An 18284-nucleotide genomic window follows, 5' to 3' on the forward strand; every position below is an offset into this window, starting at 1 on the left:
ATGTATTATAATCTGTATTATCTGCATCATCTTGAATTCCTATTTCGTGTCAATTTGACTGGAACAGGAATGACATTTGCATGATCGGTGTGCGACGGGCGACCATCGTCGTCGCCATTTTACATTTTTCAATAATGTCAGCCAAATCATCAGATCGCGTTTATAGTTAAAAATTCGTGATATTAACGGTAATTTATTCAAGTTTTTCCATCTTAGTCTACAAATAGCGAAAGTGCAGTGAAATGGATCGTTTTATCAGCATGTGGAAGGTTCGAGAGCTGGCGGATAAAGTGTAAGTTCCAACAATATTTCAACTCATTTGTGTGTGTGTAAATTGTATTTCAGAATTGTTACTTGAATTTAGGGTTTTATTTGTATGACCTAAACGTTAACCTAAAATATTCAGTCTCTTAAGGGAGCTGCCTAACACCAATATAACTTTTACTTTGAACTCAAATCCATTCAAATTCCAACTTTTAAATGAATTTATGAATCTGATTAAATTTGCGGCTCCTGTATTCTGCTTATGGTATTTACTTTATGCAATTATTGTACATTGCTTTGTTTTAAAACTGTAAAATTTCACTACATTTACTAACCATAATAGAACATTATATAAAAAAAGATAAAAAAAAGTACATCTAAACATAAAGAAATACCTACTACACCACTATTTCTTGTGTATTTACATATTTCCTACGAAATGGATGGGCCATATGTCTCCCTTGTAAAGAAACTGATAATATTAATCTTATCAACTTGTGAGATTGCATTTTTTTTTTGAAGCTTATATCTAGGCTTGCAACAGATTTGTTATACATATCTATAATTGTATTCTCTTGTATATTATATGATATATATTTACCTAAAATTTAATTTCTGTTTTTGTTTCTATAAAGAAACTTGTATTTTATACCAACCTTGACCTCACCTTTTGCTTATATGATTAGTGATAGTTTGACATTTTGAAATATTTATAAGTTAAGTAATGTAAAAGTTATCCTTGAAAGTAAAGTTACTATTAGTAACCTCCTTTTATTACTATTTTATTTACATCTACTTTTGTACTATTTAGCCATTTACAGTAACATCTTAGTATCATTAATTTAAATTGATGGCACAATAAATATTAATTCATTCATATTTTGTTACTGGACATCTTTTATAAGTGAGGATGCATCTGAGATTAGTTTTTTTTAATGTAGTCACTTGGTTTTGATAGAGATAAGCTGTGTAAAGTTATGTTAAATATACATTTAAATAACTTAATATTTTAGAACAAATGTAGTAATGAACTACACAGAAGTTGAGGGCAAGGTACGAGAAGCAACATCAGATGAGGCATGGGGCCCAACTGGACAGCAAATGCAGGAATTGGCATTAGCCACCTTCACATATGAGCATTTTCCTGAAGTTATGTCTATGCTCTGGCGGAGAATGTTGCATGATAATAGATCACACTGGAGAAGAACTTACAAGGTAAACAATACTTAATGCAATACTGTTTTTATAAGTTCATTTCTGTTTTTCAACTGTCCTAAAATATATTAATATTTCATATCTACCTTTTCTATTTTATAAATATTAAGATTTTTGATAATTAGCTTGAATTGAGTTGAGTTGAATGGAAAATTATTATTGACTTTAAAAGTGAATTCTTAGTTCTAGGATTAGCAATTTTGCTAGAATTGTTAAAGAGCTCTATCAATCATCTATTTGACAATGGTAAAGTATTTACTTTAGATATTTATAAAACTTGAAAATTTAACAATTTACCTTACCATTGTCAAATAGATATTTATAAAACTATTATACAATATCAAAACACAAATTTTGTTTTTTAATTTTTCCACAGTGTCTTCTCCTTCTGAGCTATCTGGTCCGTAATGGGTCAGAACGCGTAGTCACCTCAGCTCGGGAACACATCTATGACTTGAGGTCGCTGGAAAACTACACTTATGTTGACGATCTGGGTAAAGATCAGGTAAAAAGGAGTATTATTATACTAGTACTAGTAATATATATATACCTTAATTATAAATTTAGTTATAAATGTAGGGTGATTTTCTTATTTGGTAATTATGTCAACAGTAATTATTTGCTTTTATACACATAGTCTACACACAAGTTCTATGCTTGAAAAAGAAATGCATGCGAGGGGTCCAACAAGAAACTAATATGTTTGTTTATATACTGATGATGAGAATCAAAAATAAATGAGAGCAATACTTAAAAACTACTTTACCTGGCAGGCAAAAGATCAGTGTTATCAGTGTTTGTATTGGTAAACTATGTTGATAAACATCCTCATTGCTTGGTATAGGTTACCTCAAAGCCACTGAGATTGTATTGAAATAATGTTACAATTTACTTTAAAACACTAATCAAAAATATATAGGCATACATTTTTTTATCTATAGTCAATTCCATTATTTTTATGTCATTTATTATTAATATTTTATTTTATTAATGTTAATAAGATATATATATGTTGAAATTTTTAGGGCGTAAATGTGCGGCACAAAGTCCGTGAACTGATTGACTTTATTCAAGATGATGAGAAGTTGAGAGAAGAGAGGAAGAAAGCCAAAAAGAATAAGGACAAATATATTGGTTAGTTTCAAGATTGATACTATATACATCTCCTTTGTTCTTAAACATTTTAATATTCATATGACAACATTCAACAAAACAACAAGAAACAATTCTACTCCTAACTATTAATAATACAATATTCTTATAACTGTATGAATTATAGATGTACTTTAATTATTTGTCTTGCCTGTTGAATTTAAAAAAATGGTTTCTATATATTACAAACTTTCTTTTATAGAAATGTTTTTCATTTTATAATAGATCTTATAGTTTCATTATAATTGGACCAGGTGTCATACTGATAGAATTTATTAAATAAAAAAAAAATATATATATATATAAATATAAACATATTAACTGAGGTATTAGTTACAAGATGTAGGGATAAAAGAAGCAAACATGGTTTCTGATATTTACAAATTGTACGTCATAATAACAACCTGGTAGTTATTAAATAAAACGTTATTAGTTGCAGATCGAAGCTTCATCTATAACCAATTTGATTGTGAAGTTTGTTTTATATGAATAATAATTAATTCCAGGCATGTCCTCTGAGGCAACAGGAGGTATGAGCAGTATGGGAATGGGCCGAATGGAGGGCATGGGCGGTATGGGCAGAAGTTCTGGAGGCTGGGGAGAGTACAGTGATAGAAATACTTCATGGGGTAAATAAATTTATTAACACTCTATCATTATATTCATGTTTTTAACATACATTCCTTTTCATTAAAATACTATTTTAGTAACTTCAATTTGTTTAATAAACTTTTTGGCTAACTATTCCAGATGAGCCAAAGGAAAGAAATGATGAAGATGATTATGAAAGAGAGGATTCTGATGGAGAGAGTGGAGGAAAGAAACCGCAGAAGTAAATAAGCATACTACCCTATATATTATTATACATAGCATTCGGTTCACGATTATATTCAACTCATTTTCAAAACAATTTTTTTCTGTTGAAGAATCTGTTGTTTTTAAGGATTTTGCCTTGTTGTGTGGGATTTGAAATTAATGCTCTATTTAAAAACGGAATTTGACTCTGATGTCCTTAGATTATCTTTTTAAGTATTTTTTAGATTGTATTTCTGTATAATTTTCATTATTTTTATTTTATATAGGTTTTCATGTAGAGTAGATTATGGTAAAGAATTCCTTTTGTCATTAGACTTTGTAACATCTATATATATTTTTTCCAGAGAAAATGTATACCGCGATTCAGAGGTGATAGACGAAAGTCCTCCGCCCTCAGACCGAGTAAGAGACCGCCACAAGCCGCTTAACATCAGCCTTCGTAGTCCTGCTCGCACTAAACCCGCTACACCTGCTAAGAAGATTGACCTAGGTAAAAAGCCAGTTTAAATTCTACCATACTTGTGGAAAATCAACCAAGGTAATCACTATATGTAGTGCCGGCCTTCGGCGAACTTAATACCAGAGGTCGTGGCTTCGAATCCATGCTGTGCAACAATGGAATTTTACTTTCTATGTGCACTTGCATTTACGGTCAACCTGCTACCTTTGTTATGTCATTGAACCATCTTTTGATCTGTCTTTCACGTGTCCAGTAACACGTATATTGTACACTTGTGATGTGGCCTGCCCATTTCCCCTACCAATCTAAATAACCTTTTATTAAATCTGACTAAGAAGATTAATCTTATGTTAAGGTTTGTTGCGCTTATACTATGTTACATTTCGTGTACTATATAAACGTGTTTTAATGTGATAATTTTTTTTAAATTATAGATTATGAACCTTTTCAGGTGCAGCAGCAACATACGCCAAAGCGGCAACTGCCTCATCGCCAGTAACTAAGCAACCGGCAACAAACAAGTCTCAGGAGTTGCTGGATGACTTATTTAAGACCTGTCCAGTCGCTGAAATAACAAGTACTAATGTTGCCAATCTAGTCGAAGACGACTTCGATCCAAGGTATTTCATAAAAATAAAATAATATTAATATTATTTAGTCTAATTTAACTGTTTTAATTGAAGCAATCGAAAAGTTCTTAAGTTAAATGCAATTATACGTGATACCCGCGCTTATTAAACTAGGAAAACATATAAGCTATGAGAATTGGCTTGTTTGGTACCAGTGGTTTGGTAAGTGATCAACTTTCTGGCTGACACAACTTTAACTTTTTTTTAAATTTACTGTTTATATTCGTCTTATATAAGTAATAACTTGCTAAATTACAGAGCGGAAGAACCGAAGTCCATACAAAAAGATGAATTTGGTGATTTTACGAACGCGTTCGCTCCACCCGCTGTAACCAACGATGGATTTGCTGATTTCACTAGCGCCTTCATAGATAGCAACACTACTAACAATGGTTTGTGTTAAACATACTTTTTTTTATTTTATTTATACACAGCTTATGACAAAAATGAAAAATCTTATATATAACACATACACAGTTCGGTTGAGATGTTTATGAATTATATCTTAAAATATTTTCTAAGATCGATTAGTATTATTTAACTAATACTAATCTTTTGGTGAAGACCTCGAAAATCTTGTACGTGTTCTGTTCCTCTACGAGATTTCTACTTCTTTATTATTTGTATAGTCGCCGTTAGATTTCACGAGTGACTGACTGCAAAATTTATACAATTTTTTGAAAAAAAAAATTTTTAAGCAATGGATTTCATTAAAAATATTTATTAAGTTTAACTTCAAACTGGCATTCTAACATAATATGTATTAATCAATGGAGTCACGGAATTTTGAATAAAAATTGTGTAGTTTCAGCGCCAGCATCTAACCTAGACCTCTTAAGTGATCTAGCGCCTCCCGGCAATGGGTTTGATTTAGACTCACTCACTGGACAACTCGCAAGCACAAACATCACGCACACACAATTACAGCCCATGCAAGGTAAGCTTGTATATTTACCTACGGATATAAACCCGTAAATGTATTAAAAGGCTTTAAAAGTTAATTACATTTCAAGATTTTAAGAGAAATTATTTAATAAGTAATCATCACAATAAAAACTATTGTCTAAGTACTTTACTATTGCAAGAATATAACTAATATAACAACCCATTCACTAAGGGAAAGAAAAATTATTATATATTTGCAGTTTTTCGTTATACTTTTAGTTGTATCGTTAATTTATTTACTGAGGATTTATCAAAATCGTAGTGGTAATTGCTTATGCGTCGTAAATTTCTTAAAAAAACATTACTCAAAATTATGTACAAAAGATGTCAGATTTACTACCATTTTCCATGTAAAAATATAGACGACTGCAATTACGACTGGATGTAAAACCTACATGTTAGTTTAAATATTTATTTTTATCTATTCTTTTTGTTCTTGTATTGTTGTTGACTTTATTAAGGAACACTCCTCTCAGTTATATTTAATTATATTTTCGTCACTTGACCAACAATTATTTGGTAAATGTTCGGTGTTTGATCCATCTACTTTTGGGCACAGTCAGGATTTTTTAATTTCCAGGCTGCGAGAGATCCCGTGACCGACTGAAGACAGAAATAGCTCACCTCGTTGATACTCTACAGAACATAGAAAGAATTAGATCTGAAGAGGACGTAAAACGAATAAAAACTTGTTTAACGAACCTTTTTAATTACCTCCCCGGTCCCGTAACCCCACAGAAACTACTTGATTGCGATGACAAAATGTTAAATGACCATCTGGACGCCTACAGTCAACTACTGTCGTCATGTAGAAGCTTTCTCCAACAATGGCCTATTCTCAAACAAGAAATCGTCACGCTGTTCACAGTCGAAGAAGGCTTCCACCTGAGCCAGGAGTGCTTGTCTATTTTATGCGGATTTTTGAAAGAAGAGAGAAATGCATTAGCCCTGGAAGCCACGGCATTCATTTTACAGAAATATGCCAAAAGTGATGCAATTCTAGCTGCCATAATAGATTGCTCACACAGTATCGGCGACGGACAAGATAGAATCAAACTCCAAAATGAATGGGAGAACTATGTTCAATACTTCATAACGTTGCCCGAACGAGTCGCGAATCGACTTGAAATTAAAACTCCAAAGGAATTCTCGCATGAAAATTTTTCCTATATTGTGGTATTTCAAATTGTCAGATCTCTAGATTTTATGGCGGAGAGTAATTTTTTTCAAGGTGCCCGATATGATCTCGCCTGTCTCTCGCATCTCGTATCAAAATTCTTTACTAATTACAGTAACACAGAGGCGTTTTTTCATTTAATAGATATTTTCATAGCCTGGACGAATGCAAATAATAATGATCCAAGTAAGTTCGTGAGGAGAAAACTCTTACAGACGCTATCGCATCACTTACATCGTAGTGCTATTGATAAACTGGTCGTTTATTTGTTCAAAAGATGTCCGATTTACTACAAAAACGACGAACAGCCTATTAAAACGCTACTTGGCGATAACATTGACTCGAGCAAAGATTGGAACGAGATTTTATTGTATAAAATGCCTTACAATGTTCACTTAAAAGACTATAAAGATACTACAATACAGGAAAATTTGTTATATTATGTTGCTACAAGTAAAAAATGCAAGGATATTCTATCAAATTTGATTCTCAGCTTGGCTAAAGTCTGGGCTGACGTTAGATCAAAAAACGTTACTGACGTTAATCAACATATGTATACGTCCGTATTACTGTTATTGGCTATTAAATATAGAGTAATACTCTGGAAACAAAATTCGGACGATTGGGACTTATTACAGATAAAAACAATTTTAATCAGAGGCATGTCCAAGCATCTTGACGTCATGACACAAGAGTATAGATGTATCGGAATGGCCACGATCGAGTTAATTTTTAAAATTCTATCAGAAGTTGACAGCAAAGATAGAGAAGCTGTCCATCAGCTAAAATTCGATTACAATTCTATGGGAAATACTTCTGTAGAAATACACAAGGTTCTAAAAGGTGTTACAAATAAATGCCTCATAGATAAAGAACATGCTAAACCAGCAAATGAATTAACTAGAGTCAATCTAAGTAAAATCTTAGACCTTATTGCATTTAAAGTTGATGACATAGAGAGACCTGTTAACAATTCTGTTATGACGTGTGCAGTTAAAACTTCGGAACAAACCAAAGCCATTGTAAAAACTATCATATCAGTTAAATTGGATGAATTAAAAAAACATGGGTTTGACGAGGAATTAGATTCAGATGATGATTTACAGCCTTATGATATGAGTAATGATGAGCCAATGTCGGCAAAAAAGAAACCCAGCTATTTGCGAGATCTACTGGAAATGATTAGGGATGCTAAAGAACAGGAAACCTTTGAAGTGGCTTTAGAAAGCGCTGACGAATTAGTCAACGAACAAATGAAGCTCGAGCACAAAGTTCTTGCCATAGAGTTGTTGGATCTCTTCGTGCATTTGGAGGAAAAGTATCATGTCTCAAATTTTGATAGCATTAGATTCAACACATCAGTGGCTATAGTTTGTGCTCATCCCAAAGATGGTGCGGAACATCTATGCAAAGAAATACATACAGACATAGGTAGATACTCGATTGCCACTAAAATATTTATGCTTGATGTTTTATCCGAAGCCGCTAACAGAATTGCAGATGTTCGACAGACTGAGCCAAAACCTAAGACTGAAACAAAGCAAAAAACAGATGATGCGATCTCAGAAGAAGTGATTAGACGAAGATTGATTAACAAAACTCGATACTTCCATACAAAAAGACCCCATCCTTTTGCAAAAGCGAAGAAGAATCAGTTTGCGGCGGTAGCTGATTATTTTTTCTATCCCCTCATTGGGGGTTTTGGCCATCGTCAATTGACGTTAAGCTATCAAAATACGAAGCAAGACGTCGACAACATTCTCCTTCTCAAATACCTGTCCGTTGTAGGCAACGTCATTTTAGCGTCTAAAAATTGTCCAAAAGTCGCAATTTACTGCAAGGAAATAATTCCAATGATTTTGTACATGAGATTTTCGCCGGAACCAAAGATTCAGACGTGTGTAATATCAATAATAGCGTCTATAGTGATGGTTTTGCCTCCAACCATACTTCGGGATGAATTTGCCTCAATGATGTCAGAGATATGCGCCTGGCTAATGGATTATTTGAATAATATTGACTTGGCGATGAATGTTAGTGGGGCTAAAACTGAAGCGGGGTTGTTTGCCGGACAAGTGTTGCATTTGATCGAGAAAAATTTGTCGAACTAAGTAATGTACGAACGAAATAAGTAAGTAATGTGACCCCTACATTAGGAATTTTCTGCAGAATTTGTATAAAAAATCTGTAGATGCTATATAATAAGCATGCATTTGTTTCTCGAATTGTCTATAGTTGTAAATAACTTTTAGTATTTCGCTTTGTTGATGTATTAAATATAAATGCGAGCTGAAATTCTGCACAATTTTAACTGTCTATTAAAAAGGTGATGTAAAATTTTAATTCGTTTCCTAAAATGCTGTACCCACCGTTAGATGAATAAATATGTATCTATATAATTTGTTTGTTTATCCCCTTAATGTTGGTAAAGTGACGAAAATATTTTCTTAGAGTCAAATAATATAATTTTATTATCAATCAATAATTGGTCCTTTCTGTACTTAACAACGACATTGTCCTCCCCTTTAGGTTTACAGCCCACACCTGTGGACCTGCTTCAACCGATTGCACCAGTTAGTCAACAACAACCAACATTGATCAACACAAAGCCATCAGCAAAGTTGGGCGCAACATGGGCCGACACATCCGGCGCTATTAATATCAACGTCGACAATTTGTTGGCTCCAAGATCGCCCAAAGCTGGTCCCGCTCCATCCATCAATCAGCTTAAATCTAGCCCCAATAGTCCAGCGCATAAACCTAATGTAAACGCTAATATGCCCATACTACCGAATATGCCCAGCATGGCACCAACTATTCCGAATATGGCACCAACCATGCCCAACATGATGCCGTTAAACAACATGGCGACGGGGCAAATGTGGCAAACACCTATGTCCAACGTTAACAACAATTTCCCAGTTAACAACAACATGAGGCCACAGAATCACAATTTCCTCCAATGATATTTGTTATTGGCAGATGTATGCCAAAGTTAAATTTTTGAGCAATGAATAGTTATGCAAACAACGTACAAACTTATAGTTAGGAAGGGACACAGCGATCACAGGACATCTTACAAACGTTTCAATCAAGAAAAATATTTTGCTGGAGTTTACAATCGAGGAAATGTATTTTTTGGAAGTGGTCCTTTTATTTCATTGCGCTTTACTATCAAATGACACAGGCCGTCTAGTTAAAAAAATAATAATAAATGAGATCTCCAATTCAGTGACAACTTAACGGCCCATTTGTTCCAAATAACAGAAAAATAAATTTTGATAAGTCGATGAATATTGACCGAGTTAAAATATAGTTTTAATCATTATCGCCTTCGCGGACCGATTATCTTCAATTTACACTATAACTGCAATATTATACAATTGACATTTATTCCGAAAACATTTTTTAAGCATTCCAATGTAGCATTTTTGTAAATATTCGCTTAATAACTCAATTCATTGCTTAAAAATCGTTAGAGACCTGAGTTTTCAATTTTATACGAGTTGATATTACATGTGTAAGCGTGTACAGTCGTGCATATCATTGTATATCACATGATATTATATTAAATTTATATTATATTAGAAAATACATGAACTTGATAAACTAATGTGTTTGAACTTAAACGATTATAAATTTAATAACGCAAGTTTAAACGTGGATGAAATGCGTTGAATTTATTAATTAAAAATCATGGTTATATTATCTACGTACGTGTACGTCTATATACGCATTGGGAAGTCTACAAAAAATTGGAAGAAATCAAAAGCGCGCCTTTCTCAATTTTTAATGTAAGATAAAGTTTTTCGCATTCTTTAGTATTATTTGCTATTCGTTAGAAAGGTGGAAATGGAAATTAAAATTCTTAAAAGTATTGAAATTAATGAAAACATTCCTATTTTGATGATCTCTAGGTTTGGCTAAAATTGCATTTCTTCTCAATTGTCTAAGATATTATTCATCTTAAACTGCTTGCGACAAAGCGGGAAAACCACCTCTTATGGCCATTCATACTGCCATACCTATATCAGTTGGTCGTTGTTATGAAGTTGGATAGAATATTTTTATACCTCCTTCATCAGTAGCGTAATATAAGTGTTATGTATTTATATGTGACATAGTTGAATGTATGGGGCTATGTAAATATACGTAGAATTAGTTATACGTCAATTCTGTTTTAAGGAACTTTGTTCAAAGTGCTGTATTCTAATGTTTAGGTTATGTCAGCTGTTAAATTCTTTCTTTGAAACATCACGTATAACTTTATGCTCAAAAATAGTGGCTAAAGATTTATTTTTATTACTGAATATTAGTACTTACACATAGAAGATAGATTTTAGCGTCAATTTCCTTGAGAATTAATCGTATATGCTAAATAACTATATTTAATTACAGACAGCAATATTTTTTTGTCACTACTTAGGCTCCATACAGTTAAGGACAACCTACTAGTATACTAGCGACTTTAATAATGTACTTAAATTCCTTGTAGAAACATATAGCGCCCCATAAACTCGCACTTATTAGATAGCACTCAGGGGTTATTATCGCCGAGGCCGCAGACTTGTAAAAATCATTTTTATTTACTGTTTTCCGCGCATAGCTTACACTAAGTTTCAATATATTAACATCACTTGCGAGTCGTAGTTTATACTAATGAAAAGCCGTCTAATATATGGACTATAGAAACATAGTAGCTGTTGTATTTTGGGTTTAGAAACAGCTTAGTGGTCCATAGTTGACATGAAATACATTACAGGTGTGGTCCCAAGATGTTTTGTAAATAATCTAGCGATCAGGCATATAACCCCTCGGTTGTATAAAACGGATCAAGTCTGAATTTCAAGTGATGTTGTGCTTTTAAACAAGTGTTGTTTTTATTCATTTTAGATTGCATTTTGGTTAGTGGAATTATGGACGAGAAATGTTGTAAATGGAGACGGTTCAGATTTAATTGTTGTGGCAATGGCAGCTCATTTAGCACAGTAACCTTTGTTCTGTCAACTTCAAAACTATGGCATCATGGCGTCCTTAGCACAGGCATGCAGAATTGATTCGTGTAATTGAATATTTATAAAAAAAACTTAAGTGTGCCGAATTTTCAAATAAAAAATGTGCGACTAACTTTTTTTTCACTTGACAAGATTTGAAGTTTGTGCTAAGGGAGATTTGTGAAAAACCTTAATAACGTAGATTTTGTTAGTGATTGTACTTCTGTTTTTTTTTTAATTTCGTATTGTGTAGTGTAAATGAAGCTAGTTGGGACCAAAATGAAAGTTGTCGCTGCATCACACTAATTAAATTTAGCAGATTTTGCGTCAGAAATTTTTCTATATTAAAACAAGCATATGTATGTCGGTATGTGAAAGATTCATTTATACTACACAATGTCTTGTGCTCTTAGGTGCAAATAGATTAGAACATTTATTTTTTTTAATTCGAGAAAACCAATGTTATTAATTGTATAAGCCGTAGGTGGGTGAACTCAGATAATAAGGTATGTACATGGACTTCAGTGAAAATTTGAAATACGTATTTCTTCAATAATAAATATTCTTTTATCGCATTAAACGCGTTTATTAACATTTATAAACGACCAAGAGATGCAATCCATTATAACGTTTCTATTGTTTAAACCCGTAATATTTATATAGTGCGATAATCGTAATGATCTATAAAAACATTAAGTCTAAATCCAGAAAAAAAATTGCTAATTTAAGTTGTTTAACTTGTCATATCTATTTAAAGCATAGGGTTTTAGCGAAATAATATTCATAGAGTTGCGGGTGTATTGAGTTTTTTCTTAGTAAGTTTATCTCAGACCTTCATTTAATGAAAATTGAGAAATCTTGCGCTATTCTGAATTATTCAAAATATTATCTGATTAAGCCGAGTAACTGCAATATTGAATTCTATAATGTAGTGTTTGTTACAAATAATGCTTAATAACATAAAAATATGGATGGATTAATTTAAAATATCAACGTCATAGACTATATTTGTAAGGCCCACCTGTGTATATAATTATTTAAAAAAGTTCTTCCGTTGATTAGGGATTTTAAAGCAATACTTATAATTTAAAATTTTATTTGTAGTTGTTTTCATGAATAGTTTATTTCGATTAATTTAGTTTCATCAGTTGTTCGCACAAGTTTTTTTTAAAGGGAAATCGCGAGTTAACAGCAAAGTTAAGAGTTTTCTCTATTTCAAGAAGTTAACTGATACGCTAATTATTAGGCTTAAATAATATGGAATGTTTGAAAAGCACTATCCATTGAGACAAATATTAATTATTGATCACGTTGATTACAGAAAGATAGTTGCATTCTGTTAATTCGCGTAAAACTCTGTATTTAACTATTAACTAATATTGTATATAGGAATCGTAAATAACAATGTAAAAGAACGACTGTTTATTAAAATATGTAACAAATATTTGTTATTTTATTTCTAAACCTTAAATTTGCAAATATTCTCACGTAACAATTTTGATCAAATCTCGTATTTCCCAGCTTTGTTTTAATTTTATTGCCATAGCCAGTGTGGGCAATGAAGTAGACTTAATCGATTAATTGTTATATTAGTGTAAATTAATAAGGGTTTAACGATACTTAGTTACAGAATAAAAACTATATAAGTTCATTAAAGCGATTTAATTGTGAAAATAAGCGCTTTGCATTATATTCAATAGTTTAATCTAATTACAACGAAACATTATTCACTTAGAACTAATCAACACTTTATTTTTATCATATGAATATAACAAAAATAAAGTCTTGCAGCAGAATACATCAAATTCATTAAAATCACTTATTAATACTGAAATTATACAAAAATATAATTTTAAATCAAATTAAAAAGAGAATCATAAACCATATCAGTCTTTTTAATTAACAAATTGTTATAATATTCGATAAAACTAGTGGAAATTGAGATTACGTATTAGAGCAGATACTAAAGATGAAATATAATCTGCTGCTGCCAACAGCACCATGTACAAAGAATATTGAAAATAGACAATATTCAGCAAAGCTGTCTCGAACAAAGAAAAAAATACATAATCACGAGTAATTATACAATACTTTCTTGTAAAAAAAGTTCTCCTCGCACTGCACTTTTGTGGGCATAGTGAATCATGTAAATGTGACAAAAATAGTTAAACGTTGCAAGGAACTTGAGTTTCATAAGTGTAGTGCATACTTAACCCTATTACGCGGTACTTAAATCTAGTTAAAATAATAACCATATAATTAAAATCACTGAATTAAAATATTTTCAAATTTATTAGTAAAATGTCACTATTTTGAATTAAAATTCGTTCATGAACAGTTGGTTTCATCACAAAATATCTTTTAATACTATTTGTTCGATAATTGGAGGCCTCTAAGGTATTGTCATTTTTCTATACGACGTCTACGTCACAGTGAATGCGATTACTACGAAACCATTGCATTGCAAATCAATAGATAACATTATTTAACAATTTGATTGGAATTTGTAAATGTTGATTACATACACAAAAGTGAATAAAATATTTTTGACTTGAAGGTCACACGGAGTAAAGTATAAAAAAAACTGATTCCAAACTTAATTATTTCCTGGAAACTATTCCTCTCATTATTTAAAAATCTATCGTAGCCTTGCCTAAAAAATAAAAATCGTTACAATTGTAATGATTTATGGCTTTATGCATGTTTTATTCAATTAACAATTTGCAATGCAATGTATATTTTAGTCTATCAAAGGCACTTCTCTATGGCAGTGATTTTTTAAGTGCGTACATAACGCCGTCTCGGAACTCAGCCGCTACAGTGTAGTTCTTACCAAGCAGGAATTCCGTGGTTCTGTTACGAGCCGACATGTCCGTGGAACGGAATTCGATTACCTAAAATACCGTAATAAATAGAATATAACTCTAAAAATTCATCAATTACATTAATTACGTTATGTTACGAGTTCTATTCTCGTCGAAACATTAACGCTCTTACTCAAACTTAATTAGCAATATTAAAAATGTCTATTTAGTTTCTTCTACAATTCATTAAAATCGGTTCAGCAGTTTCGGGTGAACTAAACACCACATCCTGTTTTTCCAAACTTACATACAAAATAAAAGTAATAAGGGCTAGGTGCAATCGGAAGGAACACTTAACCAATTAATACATTTAAATTACGTAGTTAAATGAATTACTTTAAGTAATTAGCTTAAATAGATAACAGTAAAAAAATTGTATCTTAAATCAATAGTAAAAAACATACCTGTAGCCGCACACTAGGTTCATTAAAAGGCAAATGAGTGAGAGCAGCAGGGGCGGAATCTCCAGCAATAAGGGCGTAGTCCGCAGTGACGGCATCTGCTGCCAACAGCACCGTGTACAAAGGTAGGCAGAGCACCCGCGAACTGAACGATACGCCACTGCTTTCCGGCTCTTGGTAGCTCACCTGTATATCACAATAGTTTGTTTACGCAAGATATATAATAATATTAATAAATTAAATCATGGCGTCATCACGTAAATAAAAACAATCTGCAATTTTAAATAGTTACATTTTATTTTTGTTTTGGAAATTAATTATATAAACCCGAGCCAGAACTAATATATACATTATTTTTATGTATATGATATGCTTATATCATATAATATGTAAAATATTATAACATCAAACTTGTTTGCTATTTGACGTGTATCGTTTTCTTATACAATAATATACTTGCCTCCCTAGGATGTGTAGTAGGGCTTAGACAAGCATGTAGAGCACTGGCTGTGCCTCGCAGTGCCAAAAAATCTCTAGGAGCTGCTCTAACTACAACTCCTCTCCACCCACGAGCAGTTTCCAGATAAGCCGTGGTAGGCTCACGGCCGCCACGAGGCATAAACTCGACAAACGTCCCATTGTACTGTGTAATTTATTGATGGATTTAGAAAAAAATATGGTTATAATAATAATTATCTTTTACCTCCAACTTATGTAAAAAATACATTAAATTATACAACTTATAAAAACTACTTTTAAATAAGCGGAAAGTATTCTATACTGTTTCTTATGAGATCTTTTAGTACTAATAAACCATAGTTTTTGACTTATTTATCTCTCGAAAATTTGGAAAAGTAACTAAATGTGAATGTGTTTGTTTATTACACTTAATATTGTCACCAGGCAAATTGTATCCAATTTTTAATTTAATAATCGTCTGGTACTTCAACTCTTTTTATTTAAGTTAATAAAACAAATCCTCAAAAACATGACTTACAATTTCTCCATAGAGTTTATCAAGAACTTCCACTCTATCAGTAATTGATGGTGCAGGAGGTGGGCTCTTAGGTGGCCTTGGAGCAAGGTGCAATTGCCTCACATAGGCTACCAATGTTGCTGATTCAGCAGGGATACGAGCCAGCTCATAGTCACGAGACATGTTAAGACGGAACTGCTGAGCACCTAAAGCTAAAACACATTTCTCAAATAAATGGATTTATGAGACTAAATATTGATATTAAGTCTCTCACATCTTTGAATTATTACAGTGCTAGCTTTCTGTGATGATCATTAGTGGATTCACAAAACAAGTAGTTTTTAAGTTTTTTATTTAGAATAGATTGACCAAATATTTATGAAAAATACATACCAACTGTATCCATATAAATGAGGAGCATTGTCATAACAGTAACAAATGTAAGCACAAAAAGGATGGCAGGCAACAATTTCCTGTACAATTCATTGGGTGGAGTCTTTGTCAATGAGGGGAAGCTAAAGCGGGAGGTTGGTGCAGGTACTACTGGCACCGTTACAGTTGACTTTTGGGCAGGTTGTGGCATATCCTTGAGCTTATCTGGCTCCATTTGAGAAGCCTCTGGAAGTGGGTTTTCGTGGAGTTTCTGTAATTTGTAAATATATGGATGATATTAAAATCATACATATCTTCACTTTAGATCAAAACACTCAAAATAGTACCATCATTAATCATTACTTCGAAATACTAGAATTTACACATCGTAATAAACCAAAAAAGTAACTACTCATCTGACAACAACTGTTGTCCTTTTTTATAAGGTGACACATGGTAAAACAAACTACAAAGGTTTCATACACAGATACGTATAAGTTAGTAGCTTTGTTACACACAAATTTCGACAATACCATACCTTTTCCGCCATAGTTGTATCGAAATTCCTGAATTCAAACTCAAATAAAAAAAAACACTTATACTTGGTCTAGACAAATAAAAGAAAATTTTAATGAAAACAGAACCTGAAGTTCCGTTTGCAACTAACTGTTTCTTTACATAATATTCATGTTCATTTTAAAGTTGCACCTCACAGTTATAAAATACCTAGGACCTTTTCATTACGCTTATGTTACTTAAATTATTTTATATTAAAAATTTAAATTCAACTAGACCCAAGATGACAGATGCTCAAAAATACAACATGAATCACCATTGACCATTCACACATTTACATTCACTAAAACTTGACAACTGTGAATAGTGAACACAGTTGAACCACAGACTAGTCCACGAAAATGATATTTTTTTATTTATGATAAGTCAGTCTTGACGTAGGCATTATAGAATACAAATCAAAAACTATATACTTAGATCGATACCGTTATAATTATAAGAAAAACTTGTAGAGAACATAAAAAAACACAATTAGGGAAATCGTTTATTTCAAATTTAAAGTACTTAAAAGCAATGATTTCACAGAATTGCATTCAACCGATTTATACAAAATTTTATATTATAAAAGACCTACATATTATAATATTTACATTTAGTATTTCAGAATAATTGCATTATCATTGTGAATTTCATTTGTGTAAGTAAATTATTATTGTCTGTAATTTCTATAATAACTCGACAATTATTATATATATAGTATGTTTTAATGAATAAGTTCATATTTTTAATGACAAAAATTAAAAAAAATAGACTTGATGATCTCGTTTTTTCCTCAGTAATGTTGTGAATTTAGTTATAGTTAATTTGTTTCCGCTATAGCCATATAATTTGAATTATTATTACAATAATTTGCCTTGCGTTTTGCGCTTCTCATCTCTTTTTCTAACCAGTTAAATGATCAACTCGTCCTGTTGTTATTTTGTTATATGGTATGGTTTAAGCTATTTCTTCATACATTTTCTACAATACGCAGAAAACTGGCCGACTTTAACTTTTTTAAATAGTTAAATTTTTTTCGGAAGCGAAGCTAACTTTTAAATTATTTAATTCCAATAGTTTTCAATTGGTAAACAAGCAGGTAATTCAGATGCAATAAGATTTTTTTAAAAGTCGAAAATCAGTTTCTTTTTTGTTTATCTCATCTTGACTTACATTTAAAGTGAAATCTCTACGTTTACGAGTTTTCGACTAGACAAGAACTTCAAGATACATATGATTTAACTGCTGAAATTTCGACTTACACAGGTGCGATTTCTAAGTGAGAGTTGAATTTGAATAACAATTCAACTTAAGTTTTGTAGTACATATATATATATATATATATATATATATATATATATATATATTTTATATACTAAAACGAATTACATATTAATGAAGTAAATTGTAGACTAAAAAATAAAAATATGTGTTACTTAGAAAGTTTTATGTATGTATACATTC

At 31.8% G+C, this 18284-nt stretch overlaps 2 protein-coding genes across 4 annotated transcripts; one reads left to right on the forward strand and one right to left on the reverse strand.

Moving 5' to 3' along the window:
- Positions 1–81: 81 nt before the first annotated feature.
- Positions 82–13102, forward strand: LOC123708473 (clathrin interactor 1). 2 transcript variants are annotated; one of them, XM_045659207.1, is made up of 11 exons: positions 82–292; positions 1278–1479; positions 1856–1984; positions 2505–2613; positions 3138–3260; positions 3382–3463; positions 3792–3937; positions 4359–4527; positions 4795–4928; positions 5342–5473; positions 9188–13102. In XM_045659207.1, exons 1-11 carry the CDS (start codon positions 243–245, stop codon positions 9622–9624), a joined length of 1713 nt encoding a protein of 570 aa, XP_045515163.1. In that variant the 5' UTR covers positions 82–242; the 3' UTR covers positions 9625–13102. The 2 variants fall into 2 exon arrangements, with proteins under 2 accessions (XP_045515163.1, XP_045515154.1); XM_045659198.1 differs by lacking the exon at positions 9188–13102 and adding an exon at positions 6062–9032.
- An 84-nt stretch (positions 13103–13186) lies between these two features.
- On the reverse strand, positions 13187–17130 carry LOC123708504 (protein Star). Of its 2 annotated transcripts, XM_045659257.1 has the most exons (7): positions 16933–17130; positions 16804–16831; positions 16287–16536; positions 15915–16105; positions 15378–15560; positions 14921–15103; positions 13187–14546 (listed from the first exon to the last, which is right to left on the reverse strand). In XM_045659257.1, the coding sequence occupies exons 2-7, from the start codon at positions 16813–16815 to the stop codon at positions 14415–14417; spliced, it is 951 nt and encodes a 316-aa protein (XP_045515213.1). In that variant the 5' UTR covers positions 16816–16831; positions 16933–17130; the 3' UTR covers positions 13187–14414. The 2 variants fall into 2 exon arrangements, with proteins under 2 accessions (XP_045515213.1, XP_045515222.1); XM_045659266.1 differs by lacking the exons at positions 16804–16831; positions 16933–17130 and adding an exon at positions 16613–16667.
- Positions 17131–18284: the final 1154 nt, after the last annotated feature.

Source organism: Pieris brassicae, chromosome 1 (genome assembly GCF_905147105.1).
Source record: "Pieris brassicae chromosome 1, ilPieBrab1.1, whole genome shotgun sequence".
NCBI lineage: Eukaryota > Metazoa > Arthropoda > Insecta > Lepidoptera > Pieridae > Pieris > Pieris brassicae.